General features: G+C 44.4%; 1 protein-coding gene across 1 annotated transcript in view; it reads left to right on the top strand.

Moving 5' to 3' along the window:
- The window catches only part of crb2a (crumbs cell polarity complex component 2a), a 147,440-nt gene that overhangs the window by 75,894 nt on the left and 55,551 nt on the right, over nucleotides 1-15,995 (top strand). The window contains exon 4 of the mRNA XM_078162380.1: nucleotides 13,362-13,501. Coding sequence (XP_078018506.1) covers nucleotides 13,362-13,501 — 140 coding nt within the window. The remainder of the gene's footprint in view (nucleotides 1-13,361; nucleotides 13,502-15,995) is intronic.

Genomic DNA, 15,995 nt, shown 5'->3' with positions numbered 1-15,995 from the left:
GTTTCGCGGTGTAAATGGTGAGGACGGAGAATAAAAATCCATTGTTGCACCCGTAAAGGAGACTCTCTGCGTGTTTCATGAAGCCAAGGGCAGCTACACGCCATATCAATTTTTACTAAACTTTGTAGATATGTAGAACAGGACGCCTCAAGGTGACTGGAGAAATTTAACTCTACTTGGCAACTGGGTGGCGCTATAACAACAGAAAAATGCTTAAAAAATGCTAAAATAATTTTCTAATTAATCTAATAATCTAATTTTTGGTATGACTAAGTCATGGTATGGTATGCTGTATATAATCACGGAAACTGTCAGTGTGTCATTCTGTCAGTCAGTCAGTCATTCTACCAGTGCGCCTCACTTTTAAGTCAATTCAACATATAAACACTTTAACTATCTGACTTTCAATGTACTACCTCAACTACTAATGTACAGTTTTAGCCCAATGTGACGGCCCCTGCTTGCCTGCGTGGGTTGGTTCAGCGGGTTGGCATGCTGTTGTGATGATGTAATTGGTGACATGTGTTCTGTTGTCTTTCTACCGAGGTCATCAGCTGATTAATTATCTGGATCACGAGCACCTGGCGTGGACAGATATAAACAGTGCTCTCTGACTCCGCTCTCTCTCTCTCTCTCTCTCTCTCTCTCTCTCTCCCGACTCTTCACCAGCGCCCGTACTTTTGTTTGGCTTTTCATTTATTTTAGGTTATCTCCACAACACCACACCTCGCATGCTCCACACATCCACATGTACACTACTGATCACACTGACTAACACACCCCATACCTGCATTATGTTTATTTACGTTGCATTACTTAAATAAATATACTTTTGTATTTGAGTTCGCGCTGTGTCTCTCCATTTTTGTCATTGCCTGTGAGCCGGGTTATGACAAAATGGGGGCTCATCTCAGTTACGCGCAGTTTGGTTACGTGTGAGTAGATTTGGTTTAGATACATTTGTAGTTTTCTAATGTTTGGTTTCTAGTTGCGCGTTTGGTTTTGGTTTGGGTTTAGGGTTAGGATTGTGTTAGTAAACTGCCCAGATAGCACACATATATCTGGCTGACGTTCGCCCGATGTATCAAGTTTAGATCGTTAAGACGTAGCAGGTAGAGCGTTTGCTCATTGCCAAGACGTCAAACGATCAATAAAATAAGCTGCGCTCAGTGGGCGCTCCTTCATTAATATTCATATGCTTCGTTAACTACGACCTTTATTCATTTAGGTCGGACCTTTCAAACTACAAATATTTCACCATCCAATGTGAGAAATCAGTGCTAACATTCAAAAATAGCTGACTGTTACCCTATTTCGTGTGTAAGTGTGCACAATGAAGAGACAAAAGTCAATTTGACAAACTTTATTTTCAAATTTCCACAAACAATATCTGACGGCCAGTCCGCTTCTCCTGGCAGCCTGCAAGAGACAGAAAAGACGATGAGCACATAACTTCAAGAAACAAATCCCAACTTCACCACTGTATTTTTTTTAGCATTTCAGCTGTCTTTTAGCCAGATTGAAGGCTTTGGGTCCGTCACTCTGCTTCATTTAGTGTTGAAACAGGATCTGGCGTTAACTCTGTTAACTGTTAACAGCAGCTCAACAATCAGTCCTTCATCTCAGAAAAACTGTGGTTTCAAAGCTGTGCTATTACCTGTAGCCACCAGGTCACTTTGCTTTGCAGAGGAGGAGAGCTCGACTGATAAATTGCCCATAAAATCACATTAACAACATACTGAAGACATCTTTAAACTTCACTATTTGACCTCTGCGCTCCTCTCCGCTCCTCTCCGCTCCTCTCACCCACAGTTGAGCACCTGTCCTGGGATACACAGTGTCGGCCCGCCCAGCCTGACCTCCGCGCTCCTCTCCGCTCCTCTCACCCACACTTGGGCATCCGTCCAGGCTGCGGAGGTCAGGCCGGGGGGCTGCGGAGGTCAGGCCCGGGCGAGACCATAGGTGAATGGATCCCAAGTCTCGAGCCCTGCCCGGGACCACGGGTGGCAGCTCCGGGCACTTCCACTTTTAACCCAAAAGGAGTGCTCACGATAACCAGATACGCAGATAACATCAACTAGGGAAAATAAAATGAAAACACCACAGTTTTAGACTGTTAGCATAACATGAGCTAAACTAGCTATCAGCTTTAGCTGGTGGGGACGTGTGCTATATACACTCAGTCGTGCCTCGCCACTCACCAGGAACCTCTTTTAACGGTCACATAATAAACAACATAGTTATTGTCTGCCAATTTATTCCAGTTAGCTTACCTGAAACCAACTGATGAGATGCTGTGTGCTGCGAGCTCAGTTCCAAACAAAGACCGCGGAGATGAAATTCCCTCTTCAGTGGCGACTTCCGTATGTGGGCGGGTATCCACCTTATTTTTCACGGAAACACGGAGGCAAAACAGAACGCAGCCAGCTTCTGTTTTTTTGTGCGACACTTCCGGTCCAGCACTCTTACCACTGTGTAAATGGGAATCGCCTTGTTGTTTACCTTGCTGAGTTTAGCTATATATATGTGTGTGTATATATATATATATATATATATCACATTTTTCACGTCACTATATCACCGTTTAGACTAATCTGATGTTTGTAAAGTCTATAAACACAATGACTGAACAAACATTAGTATTTTCTCTGTGTGTAATTAATAACATGGTTATCGTAGATTAGCTGGGCTAACCGTTAGCTGTTAGCCGTTAGCCGTGTCTGTAATAACTCACTAAACTCACAAAGTGGCCCGTGAAAAAAATATTTTCTCCAGCGGATGTCTTAGTTACAACATGATTGAGCTAACTGGAGTAGTTTCATGTCGTATCCGACAACGGGAGGCTTTTAACAGATGACGTCCTGATGTTAGCTTTGCTGCTAATGTTAACGTTAGCTGTCCCTGTCAGCTGCAGCCACTGATGCTTTCTAGACATCGTGATTTCCCAAAACTGAATAAATACCACACATAGCAACACAAAACTGCTTTGCTAGCTCAATCATGTTGTAACGGCTGGATGGTTGATGCGTACATGCTGATTCAGGTGCTATCAGAGCCGATCCGCGCATCACTATGGCTTAATGATCAACTCAGTCAATTAAAACAACCCGTCCTGTGTTAGGAGTGTATGTCGCTGACAGAAAGAAAGAAAGAAAAGGGAAAAAAGATAGAAAAGCAGCGTACACCTCGCATATTTATTTCTCACAGTTGCGCACACGTGTGGCTGGCATGCAGAAGCACCGTCTGTGTGTCTGTGTGTCGAGGGTGTGAGCCGCAGCTTCAGCTGCTCAGGTAGAGAGGCTGTGTAGCCCGCTGTGTTTTTTCACTGATTCGGTTCTGCAGGTTCTCTGCTGGTACACTGGAGACGGGGATCAAGCAGTTTGTCTCACTCGGGATAGATTGTGCTTTTTTGGTTCATAGTTTATGATTGACGTGCAATTTATTCACGTTTAGAGGGAATAAATTTCCATTATAACGGAAACGTGGGCACAGTTATCTAACGTTATACAAAATACACAGACGAAATAACTAACTAACTAACTGATTGACTAACATAAACAACAGAAAATTGAAAAAAAATTAGCTTGCACCGTTAGCTCCAGTAAGGGAAAGCATGAGGGAAAGCGGCTGACCGGAAGTCACGCACAAAAAAATGGAAGTTGATCACTATTTGCTTCCGTGTTTGAAAATAAGGTGGATATTCTACGGCACTGGGCCGACCCAAAGCCAACGTAACAGAGACGTTTGATGAGCTGGGACAAAAGAGTATTAAATTTAAAGATATCCGCCAATGCGGCCGACGCTTGTCAGACGTTATAAATTCAAGGCCGATGTGTTGTCCTCAGGCCGACATCGGCCAGATGTATGTGTGCTATCTGGGTGTGCTCTAGTATTTTGTAAACGTGCATGTGATTTGGCTGGGCTGAAGGAGTTTCCCTTCAGGTTTTTGTAATTTGGCTCTCATTGCCGGCTGTGGCACAAATTTGTTGCTCGGTTACGAGCGTTTGTACACCTTGGAGGAGAGTTAACAGTGCGTTTGGCTGACTGATCGGGGTGAGTATGGTGTTTGATGTGGAGGCTTTTTGTGTATTTTTGCGTTGACACAGCAGTTTGTGTGCGCTTACATCGAGCTTGGCGAGGGAGTGTTTGTATCCGAGGGCCAGTCTCTTTGTTTATGCTGGTGTCAGGTGGCCAGGTGGCAGGGGTAGTTCCTCAGCGTGTGTGGGCGTTAGTGACGGTGCGGGGTTCCCCTTGTAGGCTTAGCGGCGTTCCCCTTTGGATGCGTTGTGTGGGGTTAGTGTTGTGGCGGCTGAAGCTTTTGTCTTGGGAGCATGGCCGTGGCTTTGAGAGGGTTGCTAGCTTGCTAGTCGCTCCCCCGAGCCAGCGGTCTCTAGTGTGCAAATATCCACTGCTGCTCGCTGCATGAAGACTAGGGGGGAGCTTGGTTAGGTGGGTTGATCATTAGATAGCGGGGAATCTCCAAACGAGGACCTTTGTGCGCACGGGGATACTTCACTGTCTTCCTGAGCCTGTCCGGGCGTAAAGTTGTCTTGGTTTTTTTTTTTTTTGGTTTTTTTTTTGTTTGGCCCTAGAGGTAAGTGGAAATGGCTGAATTCGATGCGTTCGTTGCGGCTCCATCAGAGGAGGCCTTGGAGAGATGTACAAAAGAGCAGTTAATTAAACTGGCTGATCATTATTTGGTGGACGTGGGGGATAGGAAACTTAAAGGGGAGATTAAAGTGGATGTGAAAGTAAAGCTCGTGGAGCTGGGAATTTTTAGATCTGTTCCTGTGTCTTTGGCGCCACCTGCTGTTTCCATGCCTGTCCAGGCACAGGGGCTGGCTCTTGAACAGCAAAAGAAGCTTCTCTTGCTACAGATGGAACATGATAAAATTAAGTCTGAGATGACTCTTCAGAGTCAAAACCTAAAGAAGACACAGTAGCGTCGAAACATCAGTTTGGTTGCACCTTATTAAAAGCTCTGCAATTTTATCGAGTGCTTCAGCCTCCTTTCATTTGGGTTCAGTCATTTTTGAAGTGGCCCACTTGATTTAGTGTCTACTATTTTGTCCTGTGCTGTGAACACCGATCCAGGGTTTTTTGTTTTTTTTTTGGCTGAAGCGCTAGAGTGCCTTTCTTTGAGGAAACTCTAATGTTAAGCCTGCAGCGGCTGTTGCACCTGTGGTTACTGGTGGTGTTTCTGAGCTGGTTTCTGATGATGTTTCTCCTGTCTGTGATACGGATGTTTTGGAGGCATATGCTCCTTTCATTAGGAGTGGGTTTGTGTCACTGGTTCGGAGCAAAGAATAGTTTAGTAGTTTGAGATTACCAGTTATTAAGCAGTCAATTCTCCTTGGACTTCCTGTGTGCATGAATGTAAAAAAGTAAGTGCAAGTTTACCTGCCTTTGAGTTTACTGTGTAATTATTTGGGTGGCAGGTACTGCGTTTGTGCTAAAAACGTCAACTCCGTCTTACAGTTGGATACCCAGTGTCGTTTTTGCAATATGCTTGCTCCTATTATCAACACGGCAGCGACTAACAACCAACAGCAAAAACAACTCTTTCTCCAGGCAAGGCAACCCGACCCCGACTATCAGCGGTGCTGCGCTGACAGCACATCGCCTAGCAGCTCATAGCCGGCTGTCACCCCGATGCGGCATCACAACGGCGGTAGCCGGGGGGCTAACACCACCAGCGGCCCTCAGCAGGGTCGCGCCGACTGCTATTATCCCAGCAGCTGAGAGGTACACACTAACACCACTAGCGCTAAACGGGGGGCTAACACCACCAGCGGCCCACAGCGGGGTCGCGCCGATGGCTATCAGCCCAGCAGCTGAGAGGTCCACGCTAACACCACCAGCGCTAACCGGGGGGCTAACACCACCAGCGGCCCTCAGCGGGGTCGCGCCAACGGCTACTAGCCTAGCACCTGAGAGGCCCACGTCACCACCAGCGATAGCCGGGGGGCTAACACCACCAGTGGCCCTTAGCGGGATCGCGCTGACGGCTATTAGCCTAGCAGTTGAGAGGTCCACGCTAACACCACCAGCGCTAACCGGGGGGCTAACACCACCAGCAACCCAGCAGCTGGGGACTGGTGGCGGTGCCCACCATCCCGACACTGACACCGTCACCTCAGCAGCGGCTCACCTGCAACACCCGGGCACCATCACCTCAGCAGCAGCTCACCTGCAACACCCGGGCACCATCACCTCAGCAGTGGCTCACCTGCGACACCCAGGCACCATCACCTCAGCAGCGGCCAACCCAGAGGAGCCGCGCCGAGGGCAAATGGCCCAGCAGCTGGGGGTTGACCGCGGCATCCACCATCCAGACAACGTCACCTCAGCAGCGGCTCACCTGTTACACCTGGGCACCGTCAGGGCAGTAACGGCTCAACCAGTGGGGCCATGCCAAGGGCTAGCAGCCCAGCAGCTCAACAAGGTAAAACTCAGAAACCCCATTTACAGAAAACATCGAGCAACAAAACTCTTTCAGACACTCAACCAAGCTAAAACTGTCTGGGATCCATGATGCAAAGTAAAAGGACTGTTCTGTGGTCATTTAAATATTTGCAGTATGGTCAATAAGCGTGAACAGCTGGAAGATCTACTCATGCACTCTAACATTGACTGTTTGTGTCTAACTGAAACCTGGCTTAAGCCACTATCCCCTGAAGCTCTAGTGAACATGCTAGGCTATAATGTTTTCAGAAACAATTGAGTAAAAGGGAAAGGTGGTGGGGCCTTGTTATATGTTAAGAACACAGTGGACTGTAAAGTGATCAAATGGCCAAATGAGATTCAGGCTGAGTGTGTTGGAGTAAACATTACACCTGAACCACTTAGTCTCACCTACAGTACATTAAAACCTGTCATGAGTGCCAATGAATGGGCAAGCCGAATCAGCATGTAAAGTCTGCTCCTCTGCAACTCATCCCTGCTGTAAGTGAACCATTTGAGTGTTCGATTGTGGACTGTGTCAGTCCGTTGCCACCTGCTAAATCTGAAGAGGGGCTCCCCTGGCTGATGCTGGCTGCGCGGAAAGCTGTACAAGAGAGCACTGGTTTCAGCCCAAACGAGCTGGTTTTCAGGCATGTGGTGAGAGGCCCTTTGGCTGTGCTAAAAGATAACTGGGTGGAGGCTGAACTGCCGAAAAACCAGGTTGGGTTTAACGGGTTTCAGCATCGCTTGTTTTTAGCCGGTGGTATGGCACGCAATAAGTTGCAGTTGTCTCAGAGTAAGTTGAAGAAACTTCATGATCGCTGGGGGTTCAGTCCTGGAGACTGGGTTTTGGCATTGGTGCCTGTTGTGGGGTCGCTCTTTCAGGCCAAGTGCACTGGTCCGTGTGCTGTCGCCGAGAGGCTTTTGGACTTGAGTTGTTTCGTTGCGACGCTGGGTTGGAGAGAGTCTAAACAGCTGTGTCATGTTGGTCTTTTGGAGCCATGTTGCGGCCGTGATTGTGAGTCCTGTCTGGCTGGTGGTAGGGCATGCCCAGCCTCTGTGCATCTGGCTCTGTTTGCCAGTTCAGTGGCTGGTACACATGAGGATGGGGTGCCTGAGCCTGATGAAAGTGTGCTGTGTGGTTGCTTAAAAGATTCAGAGTCTTTGCGTAGCTTGGACAGGCTGCTTGCTCGTTTGCCTGACTCTGAGCGTGCTGAGCTGTCTCACTTGTTTCCTTGTCTGGTTGGTGACATTCCTTCGCGCACCGACTGGGTTGCGCATGACATTGATGTGGGTGACGAGCAGTTGATAAAGCAGCATTTTTGTCGTACGTCACCAGAAAAACTCAAACATAATGAGATGGTCCCTGTTTTTGCAGGCTTATGATCTGGATATTGGACATATTAAGGGGACCGATAATGTTATTGCCGACGCGTTATCATGTGCTCCTCTGCCGTGAGCTCTTGCGTTGCCACGTGCCATTTCTGTGTTTGTGCTGTTATTTCAGGCTGTTTGTGATCTGTTGCTGCTCTGCAGGTCTTCTTAATTCGATTCCCAGGTACCGGGGTTGCGGAGGACAGGTGGGGAAGGAGCAGGACATGGGCAGGATGGAGGTTATGTGTTTCTCATTATGTGTCATTAGCATTAATAGGTTATTCTTGGTTAATTTTGTTTATTTTCCTTCAGTATTAGTATTTACAGTATTAATATTAAGTATCAGTATGAGTATTCTTCTGGGATTTTCGTTCAGTTAAATTTTTGCTGGTACTGCTGTGCCGGTGTTCCCTGTGGGACACCGTTTTTTTGTGATGATGTAATTGGTGACATGTGTTCTGTTGTTTTTCTGCCGAGGTCATCAGCTGATTAATTATCTGGATCACGAGCACCTGGGCCTGGTACGTGGACAGATATAAACAGTGCTCTCTGACTCCGCGCTCTCTCTCTCTCTCTCCCGACTCTTTGCCAGCGCCCGTACTTTTGTTTGGCTTTTCATTTATTTTAGGTTATCTCCACAACACCACACCTCGCATGCTCCACACATCCACATGTACACTACTGATCACACTGACTAACACACCCCATACCTGCATTATGTTTATTTACGTTGCATTACTTAAATAAATATACTTTTGTATTTGAGTTTGTGCTGTGTCTCTCCATTTTTGTCATTGCCTGTGAGCCGGGTTATGACACCCACTAAGTATCCCAGTATTGGCAATGGTACTACTGTACTTTCAATAAAGCAATTGTACTATCAAATTCACAAAAACTCTGTCTGAATACATTGCTCTTCTTAATGGGTTCACTTGAATATTTAATCTGCAATTTCCTATGACTTGTACCCACCATGTGAAACTGTACGTGGGCAACTGTGCACTCAATGGGTATGGACTAGTTTATGTTAACTTGCTGTATAGCCCCAACCAATTACCAACTCCAGCCTGACTTAACACCACCAGGCATATATATATATATATATATATATATATATATATATATATATATATATAGTACAGGCCAAAAGTTTGGACACACCTTCTCATTCAATGCGTTTTCTTTATTTTCATGACTATTTACATTGTAGATTCTCACTGAAGGCATCAAAACTATGAATGAACACATGTGGAGTTATGTACTTAACAAAAAAAGGTGAAATAACTGAAAACATGTTTTATATTCTAGTTTCTTCAAAATAGCCACCCTTTGCTCTGATTACTGCTTTGCACACTCTTGGCATTCTCTCCATGAGCTTCAAGAGGTAGTCACCTGAAATGGTTTCCACTTCACAGGTGTGCCTTATCAGGGTTAATTAGTGGAATTTCTTGCTTTATCAATGGGGTTGGGACCATCAGTTGTGTTGTGCAGAAGTCAGGTTAATACACAGCCGACAGCCCTATTGGACAACTGTTAAAATTCATATTATGGCAAGAACCAATCAGCTAACTAAAGAAAAACCAGTGGCCATCATTACTTTAAGAAATGAAGGTCAGTCAGTCCGGAAAATTGCAAAAACTTTAAATGTGTCCCCAAGTGGAGTCGCAAAAACCATCAAGCGCTACAACAAAACTGGCACACATGAGGACCGACCCAGGAAAGGAAGACCAAGAGTCACCTCTGCTTCTGAGGATAAGTTCATCCGAGTCACCAGCCTCAGAAATGGCAAGTTAACAGCAGCTCAGATCAGAGACCAGATGAATGCCACACAGAGTTCTAGCAGCAGACCCATCTCTAGAACAACTGTTAAGAGGAGACTGCGCGAATCAGGCCTTCATGGTCAAATAGCTGCTAGGAAACCACTGCTAAGGAGAGAGAACAAGCAGAAGAGATTTGTTTGGGCCAAGAAATACAAGGAATGGACATTAGACCAGTGGAAATCTGTGCTTTGGTCTGATGAGTCCAAATTTGAGATCTTTGGTTCCAACCGCCGTGTCTTTGTGAGACGCAGAAAAGGTGAACGGATGGATTCCACATGCCTGGTTCCCACTGTGAAGCATGGAGGAGGAGGTGTGATGGTGTGGGGGTGTTTTGCTGGTGACACTGTTGGGGATTTATTCAAAATTGAAGGCACACTGAACCAGCATGGCTACCACAGCATCCTGCAGTGTCATGCCATCCCATCCGGTTTGCGTTTAGTTGAACGATCATTTATTTTTCAACAGGACAATGACCCCAAACACACCTCCAGGCTGCGTAAGGGCTATTTGACCAAGAAGGAGAGTGATGGAGTGCTGCGGCAGATGACCTGGCCTCCACAGTCACCGGACCTGAACCCAATCCAGATGGTTTGGGGTGAGCTGGACCGCAGAGTGAAGGCAAAGGGGCCAACAAGTGCTAAACACCTCTGGGAACTCCTTCAAGACTGTTGGAAAACCATTTCAGGTGACTACCTCTTGAAGCTCATGGAGAGAATGCCGAGACTGTGCAAAGCAGTAATCAGAGCAAAGGGTGGCTATTTTGAAGAAACTAGAATATAAAACATGTTTTCAGTTATTTCACCTTTTTTTGTTAAGTACATAACTCCACATGTGTTCATTCATAGTTTTGATGCCTTCAGTGAGAATCTACAATGTAAATAGTCATGAAAATAAAGAAAACGCATTGAATGAGAAGGTGTGTCCAAACTTTTGGCCTGTACTGTGTATATGTATATATATATATATACATATATATAGATATATATATGTATATGTATATGTATATGTATATATATATGTATATATGTATATATATATATATATGTCTATATATGTATATAACTAACTACCTGTACTCCATGAATGCCTGGCAATGCCTAGCAGCACAAATGAACCAGCTGCTGATGGATGGGACCCATCCAGAGTGGTTGACCCAAGGACGGACAATCCTGATCATGACAGATCCCCAGAAGGGCTCAGTCCCATCCAGACTTGCCTCTGTAAAACATGGAAGCTCCTGTCAGGCATCATAGCAGCTAAGATGAATAGGCACATGGCCCTATACATGAGCAAGCCCAGAAAGGAATTTATAGTAATACCAGGGGAGCCAAGCACCAGCTACTGGTTGATAGAACAGTCACCCAAGACTGCCAGACCAGGCAGACCAACCTGTGAAGCACCTGGATTGACTACAAGAAAGCCTACGACTCAATGCCACACACATGGATACTGGAATGCTTGTAAATGTACAACATCAACAGGACACTAAGAGCCTTCATCAAGAACTCAATAGGGCTGTGAACTTAATGGGGCTGTGAAAAACGACTCTGGAGACTAACTCAACTCAAGTTACCAAGGTAATGCCCTGTCCCCGCTATTGTTCTGCATAGGCCTGAATCCCCTCAGCCAACTCATCACAAAGAGTGGCCACGGATACTGGTTACGAAGTGGAGCAACCGTCCGTCACCTTCTCTACATGGATGACATCAAGCTGTATGCCAGGAGTGAGCGAACATCAATTTACTGATCTACCTCACCATTATCTACAGCAATGACATCGGAATGTGTGATAAGTGTCGAATGGTGTCCAAGACAGAGAAGACGATCAGAACCAGAGGATTGAACTACCAGAGGGCAGCATTGTAGTTGTTCAGGACAGCTAAAAATACCTTGGGGTCATGCAGGCAAATGGGAACCATGAGGAGGCCGCAAGAAAGTCAGCCACAGCCAAATACCTACAAAGAATAAGGCAGGTCCTGAAAAGTGATCTGAATGTAAAGTACAAGGCCCGAGCCATCAACACATACACATCAGATTCCCTGCTGGTATAATAAGCTGGCCAAATGAGGAGATAGAGACCACTGATATCAAGACAAGGAAGCTTCTCACAATGGAGGGAGGGTTTCATCCCCAGTCCAGCACTCTGAGACTGTAAACACAAGCGTAACGAGGGGGGCAGAGGACTGGTGAGCATCAGAGCCACTGTCCAGGACAAAACAACCAAGATCCAGGAATACGCCAGGAAGATGGCCCCCAAAGATAAGTGAATACATCAGGCAGCAGAAACCAGATTCTGCAGGAGCCGACAAACTGGTGATGGCTAACCACCCTGACATTCAATACGTTTACATGACACTTGAAAAAAAACAAATTATTGCCTTAATCCGACTATAACTGGACAACTGAAGTGCATGTAAACGTGTTACTCCGACTAATATCGGAGTTCTCCAACTCCGATTAAGACACCCAGATAATGCGATTGGAATTAGATTTTCTCCGGCATGTATACGCCATAATCGGAGTTAAACTAGACAATGCATGTACGCATGCTCCACACCCCCTGTGCTGGCGTATGACCCCGGAACAGACAAGACATGCTGTTGTTGTAGCCCTCCAACAGCATACAGCGTTCTTGTCTGCCTCTCGAAATCACCATGACCACGAGGGATAGCATGCACCTTATCTGCACAATCAGTAACACGTACATTACGTACGAGATGAACAAAGCTGTACGATTATCCATCTTGCTGTTGTTCGAAAATGCCGGTCTGCCACCTGACTCCAGTTGTTTATTATTAAGTGACGTGATAGGTCAACCGGAAAGGGGGCCGTATTAACCCGCTGAAACGACGCATATCGCCACCTAGTGTTGAGGAGGAGGACACGTTCCCGTCAGTAATTCGATTTTCTCAGTTGCTTGTAAACTGGGACAAGGACAGAAGTCCGATTAGACGCCAAAATCGAATTCTGAGCATAGCTCGATTAAGCTGTGCATGTAAACGTGCTGAGTGTGTTGATCGACAACGAACAACAGAAGAAGGCAGTGGTAACAGATGTAGCAATCCCAAGTGACAGCAACATCAGGAACAAGGAACACGAGAAGCTCTAAAAATACCAAAGGCTGAAAGAAGAGCTAGAAGAGATGTGGGAGTAAAGGCAACAGTGGTAATCGGAGCACTTGGGGCTGTGACCCCCAAACTGGGAGAGTGGCTCCAGCAGATTCCAGGTACAATATCTGAGGTCTGTGTCCAGAAGAGTGCAGTCCCTGGAACAGCTAAGATACTGCACAGAACCCTCAAAATCCCAGGGGAGGACTGGAGCTTGAGGAAGACACACCACCATCTGCATGGGGGGTTCATGGTATGAATTGTCTCAAAGTGTGTCATTCACTCTTGGATTTTCATTTCTTGCTTAAATTTACTATCATGCATAGGCTTTTGGTGTTTTGCTGTTTATATCATAAAGGATAATATGGATGTAGTGTCTATTCCATCGTAGATGTTTAAAAAGACTTGAGTTTGGGTTTATCATTTGTTGCAATATTTGTTACTTAAAACACAAAAGCCGGGGACATATTAATGTTTCCTGCGACATAGCATTTAAACAGAAGAAACAACCATCTCACTAGTGCTTCAAGAAATCCCAGTGGCGGTTTCTTGTCCCTTTATTGCTCATTGTCTGGATTTTTCAATCTGTATGAAATTTGTTTTGTATCTCTTGCAGCTATGAATGCGACTGCAGTGAAACAGGATTCCAGGGTGACTACTGTGAAATCGACATCCCTGAGTGTGCTTCTGATCCCTGTCAGCATGGTGCCTCATGCTTAGAGGGAGTCAAAGGATACAGTTGTCTCTGCTGGCCAGGTACTAAAATACATGATGCACATCAAACATTCTTGTACTAACACGAGGACACACAAGGATTGTGAACAGAGCCCACTGTCAATAGAGCAATTCTAGCTGTACTTTTTTACTAAACCACAATGAGATACACAGGCTTTCCACTGAGATACTAAAAAATCATCTGACCTGCAACTAAGACACATAACAAGTGTACACAGTCTTTTTATTATGCCTCTGTGTAGGCGATAGCCATAGCTTTTTTGGGTCGTTTTTGGGAACATGATATCTTAAGAACACCTTGAGGGCACCTCTTCAAATTTGGCACAGATGATCACCTGAACTTGAACAAGATTAGATTTTGGTGGTTAAGGTCAAGGTCACTGTGGCCTTGGCTGTAAGTCAGGAATTCATATGATAATTGTGACAACATTTCACATAAATGTCTAATAAGCTATAATGATGAAGTGACCACTTTTTAATCCAAAAGGTCAAAGGTCAAATTTACTGTGACATTATAATGTTTACAACAGCACTTTTTTTGCCATAATGTCATATCACAGGAACAGAAGGGGAGAAATTTGGTCAGATAATCAATTGCTGACTCTAATCTTGGTAGCCCACCTTGAAACTGTGCTGATTGTACAGATCTTCTGTGCTGCTGGACTTCATACTATAGCGTAATTGCCTTTCACCAAACTTTGTTTGTGTGTTTGTGGGTATTTATAATTATGTTTGAACCACTTATTCTTTAGCAGGAAGTACTTCTCTTCATCTGTCAGTTGTCAGTTATATTAATTTTTATATCAATGAAAAAAACAAATCTGTGTGACTAAATTCTTACATTTTTACATGTATCTCACCATAGCAAGTTGGAAGTTGACATATTCTGCCATATATAAAGAGGGGAGACTCTTTGGAATCTGGCAATATAAGAACCATGATGGTGGGACATTCTGTCACTTCACAGCTGTCCAAAACATGTGGTTTGTGCCAGGTGGACATGATTGCCAGCATTTTTTCATTATTGCAAGAAATTCCATTGACTCATTCACAAGTCCAAAATGTGTTTTATCTGAAAGAAACATGCAATATTTACATCTAAGATCATAGAAAAATAGTCAACCAAGTGCAATGATGTCCTCCAAGATAATATTTGTTTTTCAGTTTCAGTTATATATTGGGGAGACATTTTGGGCATTGGTGGGGGGGCACGTGTCCCCCTCAATGTATATGGTGACTACAGCCCTGTCATGCATGCATAATTAGGCTGCAGTTGTCTGGGTGCACAAAGGTGAAGTGCGCTGGTCTTGTCATACAAAGTTTGATGGAGTGTCAACTGGACAATATGGAGATATTTGCATCTTGAAAGCCGGACTACAAATGTGGATAGACAGGGAGAAACACACACAAGCCTAAGACGTGGTAAGATACGATATTCCTCACTATATGAAGTGACTGATAACAAGATCTGTATCATGGATTGTAAAGAAATTCATCAGGTTTTTATTTTGTAGACAATTGATCTGGATTTATAGCGTGATGGGATGACAGCACAATGATGTGTGTGGTATCCTCGGAAAGCTCTGGTCCTGCACTTTCATATGATATGTGTGGCATTTGTGTGTGACCCTGCATTCGTGAGTAATCCATCTAAGAGTAATGTGTGTGCAAAGCTGTATGAAAGCTGCGTCGATCAAATAAGAGTACCAGAATTTTCTTTTTTAAATAATTGTTATTATAGAGAAGAGAGAGTCACTCAATCACCTTCCATTGGTCCTCCCACTTACTTTCACCGCACAAATGAAATGGTTTATTTTTATTTTCATTTTATTCATTCATTTAGGTCGGGAAAAAATACCGAGGTCATGACCTCAGTGTCCTCAATGGTAGTTACAGCCTTGGTTCTGTTATGCTCTGAGAGATAATCAATGGGGACACATGGAACTGCATTTATTCACTCTAACAGTACAAACTAGTGATTTGCTGAGTCTATTTAAAGCGAAAACCCTCAAAACCGCTTACAAGAAAACAATATTTTTACTTTTACTGATTATTTACAGTAATATGTTGTCTATAAGAATCAACAAGACATATGAGTCTGGAATCATGTTATCAGTACTGTTTGTCTTCATGCATGCTAACACACTTACAGTTATAATGTTAAGAATGTTGTTGGGAACATAAATTAGACATCACACGGAGGCACCAGTTATGTTGGGAACAACAATATTAGGCCTCACCAAGGGGACATCATTGATGTTGGCTATCAGAAATGATTAATAATTATTAATAATAATTAATAATTATGTTAAATAATGTGACTTAATTAACAATAAATCACCTCGTGGGGCACCATTCCCCTAAAGGGAAAAATGATAGCCAGTTAAAAATATCAGTCTCATAAAATACGCTAAACTATTCATTTGGAATTTTAATTAATAATTAAATAATAACCACAACCAAAATTAACAGTAACGCCTGAAGGATTTCAGAGTTCTTGACGCAGTAGAGGTTG

The sequence above is a fragment of the Epinephelus lanceolatus genome, chromosome 19 (assembly GCF_041903045.1).
Source record: "Epinephelus lanceolatus isolate andai-2023 chromosome 19, ASM4190304v1, whole genome shotgun sequence".
In the NCBI taxonomy this organism is placed as follows: domain Eukaryota; kingdom Metazoa; phylum Chordata; class Actinopteri; order Perciformes; family Serranidae; genus Epinephelus; species Epinephelus lanceolatus.
The sequence above is the reverse complement of the archived record's forward strand: the minus strand, read 5'-3'. Positions and strand labels throughout refer to the sequence as shown.